The sequence below is a fragment of the Loa loa genome (assembly GCF_000183805.2).
Source record: "Loa loa unplaced genomic scaffold supercont3.22, whole genome shotgun sequence".
Classification (NCBI taxonomy): Eukaryota; Metazoa; Nematoda; class Chromadorea; order Rhabditida; family Onchocercidae; genus Loa; species Loa loa.
Genome location: NW_018108202.1, coordinates 213,224 through 222,337, shown reverse-complemented (window position 1 = coordinate 222,337; position 9,114 = coordinate 213,224). Strand labels below are relative to the sequence as shown.

The following is a 9,114-nucleotide window of genomic DNA, read 5'->3' as shown; positions in this document are numbered from 1 at the left end:
CTTCATTAACATGAAAACAATAAATAGTTCGTGTAAATATAAAATTATCGTTATTATCAATAATATGATATTATAATAATGATATTTTGATAATGAATTTCTTTTTCATTTTAAACTAATATTTTCATAATTTCACAAGTACTTCAAAATAATGGAATAGTTTTTTTTTTTTAAATATAACTATTTCATATTTTAAGTTTTTGTTTTATTTTTTATTTATTTTTATTTATTTAATAGTTTTCTTTTTTTTCATTTTTTGAGCTTACCAAAACATCGGCAGTGTTTGATTTTTGAATTCACCTTGAACCATTTTTATGGTTTCATTATTCATTTCTCTTTTTAACACTTCTTCCTCCGTATGTACTTTGTAATCATTTTTTATTTTGCTAAAAGATTCGGTAATAAATTTTGGCAGATTTTATTAAATAAGAACCTCAAATTATGGGAATTCTTGTTTTCTAGAAGAGTTTTTGTATCTATCGATTCTATGAAAATTTTTAAACTTAAAAAATAAGCAAAATTTCGTAAATTTAAAAGACGTCTTTTGTTTTAACTTGTCGTACAATTTTATTTAATGGTTTTTATTCAATTCATTTTTCATTGGTCGTTGCAAAATTGTTGCTTATTTTGGAAAATTTTCAACCTTTTTTTGTTCTTTTCTAAAAGACCAAATTCAATGGCACAAAAAAAGAAAGGAAACAAAAAAAGAAAATTCAAAGAAAGAAATTTGTTCCACTAAAAATGGAACAAATTTTTTTCTTTAATTAACCTTCATATTACTGACTGGTAAATTAATGTCATAATGACTATCATATGCATAATCCGTGAACTTTAACCTCAAGCATTGCAAATATGATCATCTCAATACTTACCATCATTACTTTTTATTTAAATAAATGAACTGAAATTCTTCACTTTTTGTTCTAGCACAATTTCTTACTTATCATATTGCTGCTATCTTTGCGGCAATTGCACATTTTTTGCAAATAATAGTACTATATATGATAGCAAATATCATTTATCATTTAACTTTTGATCATTTAACATATTTAAGGGGGGGAAACTTCAAAATGAAATTCTTCTTAATTTAATTACAAAACATACGCATATTTGCAGGCAAAATAAGTGAACAACAACGTACAATCGATCACAATCACAGCTAAAATATTATTTCGTCGACAACACCGTCTATGTGGAAGTTGTACTGCCATCTTATTTTACATATCAATGACTCATCTGCCAATAAAAATATCAAAATTTCCAAAAAAAAGAAAAATTTGCATAACACTCGAAAAATTGCGAAAGCTAATTAGTTAGATTATTTTTAACATTTGACACGAACTGATTATTAATATGACCTGAAAAAAAGCAGCTGAATAAGTAAAGTAACCCTGCAAACAACTCAGCATCATTTCAATGCTCATCATTTAGCATGAAGAGTTACCATTAATCAAATCATCTTTTTTGATTCTGTTACCATCATGATTGTAATATTGGACATGAAAGACGTGAATTGTTGGGTGATAAATTTGAGAATTTTTAAAATTTCTTTCTTATTTAATGCAAAGGAAGCAAAATCTTATCGCTGTGGCTTTATTTTACATTAATTTATAAACACTAACATGGAACAATAAATAAAACAATAGCTTCAAATGCCTTCATGCTTACAAACATATTCAACAAGCTCCAAATATAATGCAACTCAACAAATTTTGGAATAATATTACGAAATGTAACAGGAAAATCAAACTCTTAAAAAAAGGGGTATGATAATAAAGAGTGTAACATGCAGAGCAGAACCAAGCAGAAACACACAGGTTTCACGACGAAAATGGCATATGTTTCGTTACTGGTATGAAATTAATTCTGAATTTAATACTCATGAAAACAAAAAAGAAAAATCACTTAACAGATGATGATGATTACCTGATTGAAAATCAACATTACCTGGAACGAGAGATGAAGCAGCAATCACACAAATGCTTAACCTGAGTCTGTTTCTGACTGTGTTTGGAAAGTTGAGCTTTTAACAAAATGTGAACAATTTTAAAGAAAACAAAGGTGATTAATATTTTCAAGGACATGTTCAATGCAAAATTTTATACAAAAAAAAGGAAGCTAGACCATGAGGAATCTGTAGACGAACTTTTTTATGCATAATTTCATGCACAAAAATTATACGCAGAATTCAGATTTTCTACAGTTGCATTTTTCGTCAGAAATAACTTCGAATACACCTGCTTAAAGTACATAAATATAGTAACTAAAACGATGGAAAATGCGAATTGAAGTAAAACAATGGAGTATTTCTATGCGTTCAACATAATTTCCTCATTATAGCAAAGCATGAGAGACATGAAAGGGGAAACATTGAAACCTGATAGACTGAGAAATATTTCCAAATTCTAACAGCACCAGTATGAATACAACTATGAATACAAATAAATGTAAATATTAATAGAACAAAAAGAGTAATAATAAAGAAAATAAAAAATCTGCTTTGCGCTGAATAAAAAAAAATCAATCATTGGTACAGAAATAGCAAATGTTTTTTTTTTGTTTTACCGTTATTTCTCCCTTTTATCCCACCCAGAATAGCATCTGCTATCATTAACATAAAATTACAATATGGTATATTGTTTACAATATTACAGAATTATAATGATAAAAAATGTTACTTAACTTATATTTACGAAGAGAAGGATTAAATTTGATATTGGGTAAATACATGGTTTAGTATTGACAAACAGTACACAACCTCCTGATTTCTAGGCCATGTGGAAGTGAAGTGTTTGATAATATAATCGTGTGTCATTAACAACGGAGACGTAAAGGATTTAACAAGAGGGAAGCTGAATAATGAAGTAAGATATATCTTCTAAAACATTAGCTACTTCATTTTGTATACCTCGTCCAACAAATAAATATCATTTGCAAAGTGATAGAAATGAAGCTGAAAGGTAAATATTGTAGGATTTACTGAAAAATTAAATCGAAAAGATCTAACGATAAGGGCAATAATTATGGACTTGAGATCAAGCATAAATTTGGAAGGAGCAAAAATTCGAAAATAATACGTAGTTCACGGTGTTATGGGGTTACAATAAACAGCAATAAATGGTAAAAATATTGGTAAGGAATCAGGATGGCCCTCCGCCTGCAACAAAATCCGAACTTGTACTGAGTATTCAAGAACAAAGGCATTGTAAAATTAGAACACCTTTTGATTGTGAATACGAGACACACCTAAGAACGCCTCATGTGTGTGGGTTGTTGACGACAGCTGGGATTTTATATTTTCGAGTTGCACATGTTAGAAAATAAAGATATTACACCATGTCTTACAGTATATATCGCAGAAGGAATAGCAAAACTGACTCTCTCTCTCTCTCTCTTTCTCTCTCTGAAAGGAATAGTATTATGCGTACATTGAAATGATTAAAATTTGATTCTTACACATGCCATACTATCATGCTTGAAACATATATATAATTCTAGAGAAAGTTTTTAGATCATTCACAAATAGCTATATAATTTAAACAAATTGCACAAACAGAAAATTGTATGAAATCGTACCATGAAATATGTGAAACAATCAGAAAATGCAATGTTCCCAGCAAAATTGATCGTAATGGTGAATCGTTCAGAAGATGGAGTGCCAGGCTAAGTTATTAACAGTGGAAAGAAGGTATATATAATGAAACAGAAAAACGCGAAGATTTGAGTTTGATGAAAATCCAATAACAAGCTCATCCGACAAACAAAAAGACACTTTTTCAGCATATAATTTTTTTGAAGAACTGTTTTGAAAAAAAAAGAATAGGTCAACCTCTTAGAGCTTAACGGGAATCTACTTTCACAGGAGGGCTTTATTAAATTTATTTCATCTACTCGTTAGAACATTGGCTCATCTTTGGATTTCGCTCAGCGTTTTTTATAACAATGAAATTTCACATAAATGAGCAGAATCAAGTCTTTTCAAGACCGCATAAGTTCACAAAGTAGAAAGAAATTCCCTAATCATAGAGCACCAAAAACTTTCATACCCATTCTGATGGCGGCTTGCCAACATCAACATATATGTGATAATATAAGGGTCGTAGTGTAATCTGAAAAATTAAAAATTGACCCCTAAATCAAACTCAAATTAGAGCTCGAAACAGAGAGGAATAACAATATATTTCAACTTTTTTGGAATTACGAAATGAAAATCGTCTTTCGACTTGAAAAATTAAACAGTACAAAACAACGGAGAAATCCGAACTCACTTGAATCTTCGAAAACAAACCTTTAATATTTTCCATGAAGTAACATTCAGGCCATCAATTCGATAGCGTGTTTCAGCTTCATCTAATAATTTATGTCTAAAAAAAAGATCGAATTTTGCTTGATTGAATATAGTTACTGTTTTCGTCATTGAAATAACACTAAAATGATGACCTAACCGTATTATGTCAGTAAGCAACGCTAATTATATCGTTTCCTGTCGAACTACAACAGAAACCGCTGAATTTCATTCTGAACTTTTACAATTTCAAGTGAATAAAAAAAATATTATGATTGATGGAAAAATGATAATAATATAGAAACGTACATTAATTTTGGTGCAACTCGTTTCCTCTTCACATGTTTGAGCATAGTAAATCGACCTGTGGTAACATCAGGCCTTTCAATAGTTAGATTTTCTGCCATTATTCGTTTCCCTGCAACACAGTAGACCAAAGTAAATTGAAATACGTAACACGATTTCTTTTATTCCCACATATTTCGATCGAATTTTACGACTATCTCTGATGGATAAACACATATACATCATCTGCTTTTGTCACAACACGCTCTTTTGCAATGTAGCTGCACATCGAAACAGTCAAACAACAATCACTTGAAAGAAAGAGACTTCCAACAACGACAACCGCTATGAATGCTGTTGCCAAATCAAATCCATAAGCTATCTTGAAAATACAAGAATTGGTAATAAAACAGAAAACTCGTAAACTAACCCATATCATCGTCTTCACCACCCCAGCCCCAGTACATATTCGAATAACCATTTACTGTTCGGTAATCATCCATACTAATTGCTAAAACGCCACCAACTATTTCTTTATACCATAATCTACAAATAATTTTTTGCCATATCGAATTATAATTTTCTCTAGGTGCTTTTCAAGAAGTTATGCATTGTAAGCTTTGACGTATAATAGTTATATGGTCTTAAAGCTAATATATTTGAATCTTAATCTACAAATGATTTTTTTTTTGCCACAATAAATCTAATGCTAGTGTTCTTCGGAACGGAAAACACCAAAAAGTGAATAAGAAAACATTAACAACCACTGCTTACGGAAATAATTGTAGTAAGTTAAACAGAACTTTAAAAAATAGAACGATCGATGATCAATTTTGATTTTGAAATATCTTTAAGCGCTGCTTTGAAATCGAACGTCTTGTAATGATTTTAATAAACTATAAGTAAAAATATTAGGCATTAAACTGACAATTCAGACAAAACTGTAGAATATAATTTTTGAAGAATGAATTGGAATAGGCCAAAGTGATTAAAAAAATAACTCGAAAACGACAACTTACTGATATCCAAGATTACTAACAAAAGCACCAATATGCCGTGGTGTTGGTGGACAACCGTAGAAATTACGATCGTCCTGCGGGAACATATCAACATCATGAAATATAACACAGCTGACATTGAGACGTTCAGCTAAGCGAAATGCTGCATTCATTATTCGGCCTTTGTTAAACAGATCATTACCATACTGAAAAGCTAACTCATTTACAAATATCAGAATTACATTTCAGTTAACAAATAAAAATCTTGTTTGCTAGTCAAATTACATGAAATATGATAGACGAAATTCAATAACGTTCAATGACTCCTTCGTTAACATAGAACAGATAGCTTTATGAACCTAAAAAATGAAAAAATCTATGACAATGTCTTCAGGCATATCTTAAAATTTTAAAGACTGGATGCAAATTTGTGCTAGCTGTTATTGCTTCTCATACCTGCTCTGTTACAATGAATCGGAAATCCAACTGCTGTCTTTTAAGGACTGGAATAAGAAAATCGATAAGACGTGTCAAATGTGTTTGACGATCTCGAAATGGAATTATCACAGCCAACTGAAAAAAAGGATGTTTTGAGGAATTCTCCAGAAGTATGGGCAAAGAACAGTTTTGCTCTACCATAAGAATTGATGATTTCTGTTCGAGCACAAAACAAATATATCAAGCTAAAATTTTTAGATGAATTAATACTTACTTAGCTCTCCATTCAGTATTAAAATCATTTATATTTAGCAGAAAGTCACTCAAAAGTGAAACCTAAATAATTCAAAACAAAAATGAATGCATTAGGTGTTTCGCACATGTTCAAATTTAGACTTCTCACTTGATTAACTCACTTTATGTTCTGTAGTGCAATCTTCTGGTTTCCAATGTCCGCCAGGTTCTAAATATGGATAATGTTTCTGTACCTCAGCTTCTTTCAAGTTTGTTATTAAAAGCACTGCTTGTGGCAATTGTCCAACTGAAACGATGGCATATTAAGTTTGGCTATGAACCAAATTTCATATTAAAAAAAGAAAAAAAACAATGTTACAGCTGTATAGTTCAGTTATAAGCTTATCAATACAAGATTGGAATCATGCTTACAAAATCCATATTAAGCAAAAAAACAAACTCGCTAATTAATTTGCTGATCTTGTGTGCTCATCTAAAGAGTCATTTCTTTTTTGTAACTTACTCAATTTTCTGTTGTCTTCCGATTCTGAACAAATCTTTTTCAGGTCATTTGACCTGTTCTTTAACAAGCGGCTTTTAAGTTCGTCAAATAACGGGATGTCTTCTGCAAGTGGCTTATCCCCCATATCGACAATCACAGTGGCTGATGTTCCATTCCGTTGCATATCAATAATATCTGGTAATCTGAAAAAAAAAAAACTCTAAAGTGAAAATGAAAAATTGATACTCCCTGCATTTCATGATGGCAACCATCCAATGACACTTATATGTCACGATACAGAAGAAAAAAAAGGGGAGGATTTAACCTAAACAATTAAACAACGGAAGGCCAAGAAAGAAATTTATGGCGAAACACACCAAACTGAAAAAAAAAAATGAAACAATAAGAGCAAGTCCGAGAAAGAAAAAATTTATAACAAAAAAACTAGCAATGTTAAGAGAAATAAACACTCAAAATAAGCGAACCTTATTCGTTCTAATACTATTTCATGATCGTTTTTAACAAGCTCAAGAACACTTTCTTCGTCTCCTTTGGTTTTTTCATTAGAAATAATTGGCGATTTTTTGTTGACCGTATTTTGTTGATGCTGCTGCTGTTGCTGCTGTTTAATACTTAAAATATCACGTGGTTTTGTAGTTTTCAACCTAAAAGACCACTGAAATATCATTCACTGATTTAACATATCTACAACAATCTTCTTGACTTGCAGACTTATCATATTAACACCAATAACATACAAGACGTACTTTCATTACATCTCTTACATCATTATATCTGCTTAATAAAATGAAATACTAAAACTGAAATTTGAAGATCTGCGCAAATGGGCAAATAGGCAACATACACGAAACATGAATATAAACACATGTGCATATAAATATATGTATCAGCATGTAACACATAAACATGCACAATTCAATCAAAACTGGTATATTAACACAGATCGTTCCCACTATTCAGAAACAATATAGAAGCAAACCTTGTTGGCATGACTGATTTGCCAATGATCAAATACGAACAAGTTGCAACTGCAAGAAGCAAGAGTAACTGTTTCATCGACAATTGTAAACATTTTATCGCCATTCTATTTTATACCATTAACGACTACTGGTTGCAAATTCGTGAATAATTTGGTAGAAACACAGTGTTGTTAATCTGAAATACAAGTATTGAAAATGCTAAATCAATCAGTGAACAATCCACAAAATGTAATAGCAAACACTCTTCTAATCTACGAAGTGTAAAGTCAGTTTCAGAACACTGGGAAGTATCCGCAGCAATCAAGGTTTTTTGAATACTGATCCTTGTTTTAGAATCTCGAAAAACTTCAACAATCATGAAATACTGGAAGAAAGACTACAAATTAAAGAATGATGGTTCAGTCAAAAAAATAATGGTTCAATATATTTGGTAACCGTAAAATAGAAAAAAGTATAATATTGGCCCATGAAGGGCAAAAATTAATATTTTTAAACTTGTTATGAGATAAGAATTTTACGTAATCAATATGGTACAAGTTCATCCTTTTTTCGCTTGATAAATGAAATTACCAAATGCATTGTTTGCATATTTTATTATTTTTGCTTTACAACGACAGTATACTATGCGTCAAAACTGATAAGGATTGCGCAGACTCCCGTTGGATAAACGGTTCTTTGGATACAGTTTAATGTTTACTTATTCAAGTTCGAGACTACTCAGTCTTTTACTGATAATAGGATAGCGAAATAAATTGTTTCTAGCGGCAGAGAAATGATGGTTTATATGGTAGATCAGGAATTCACATGACTGAAGTTCTTTCTCTTTCACAATTATGACAATTTTTCCGTTCTGCGGAAACATAAGAAATTTTGACATTCGTGCAGATTATAAAATTATATTCATCATATGTGGACAATTAATCAAATATTACATATAGTGTAACGGGCTTCAAAGTACACACCATTCGGAAGATGAATAACGTCGCATCTTTGGATATAGATTCTATGAAGCACGAAATCCTACTTGAAGCACACCTCAAACAGCTTGATGCTAACCAATATGCTTCATAACTTGAAAAATAACAAATTATACAGTTAGCAGCAATATATTATAGATACTAACGAGTTTTAGAACTTTTAAAATAACGATAGAATTCCGAAAAAAGTTTACTAGAGTGTTGCTCACCTCTCTAAATTAATTTCTAAATTAATAAAAACCTATGCGGAATTTGACTCTTTACCTTCATTTAATACCAAGTGTATATTTTCAGAGTAAAAGCATATGATTAAAACATCATCAAATTGATAAAGTGAATGCGGAAATACTATTAGTTTCGAATTTTTTCTCCGGAAATGTGCATATATACATAT

At 30.7% G+C, this 9,114-nt stretch overlaps 1 protein-coding gene across 1 annotated transcript; it reads right to left on the bottom strand.

The window, feature by feature from the left end:
• Positions 1-3,803: 3,803 nt before the first annotated feature.
• LOAG_10090 (galactosyltransferase) lies at positions 3,804-7,846 on the bottom strand (the record flags this gene model as incomplete). The annotated part of the gene is made up of 10 exons (XM_003145617.2): positions 3,804-4,109; positions 4,289-4,364; positions 4,595-4,703; positions 5,001-5,116; positions 5,590-5,774; positions 6,025-6,141; positions 6,423-6,547; positions 6,764-6,945; positions 7,228-7,407; positions 7,743-7,846. The coding sequence occupies 10 exons, from the start codon at positions 7,844-7,846 to the stop codon at positions 4,041-4,043; spliced, it is 1,263 nt and encodes a 420-aa protein (XP_003145665.1). The 3' UTR covers positions 3,804-4,040.
• Positions 7,847-9,114: the final 1,268 nt, after the last annotated feature.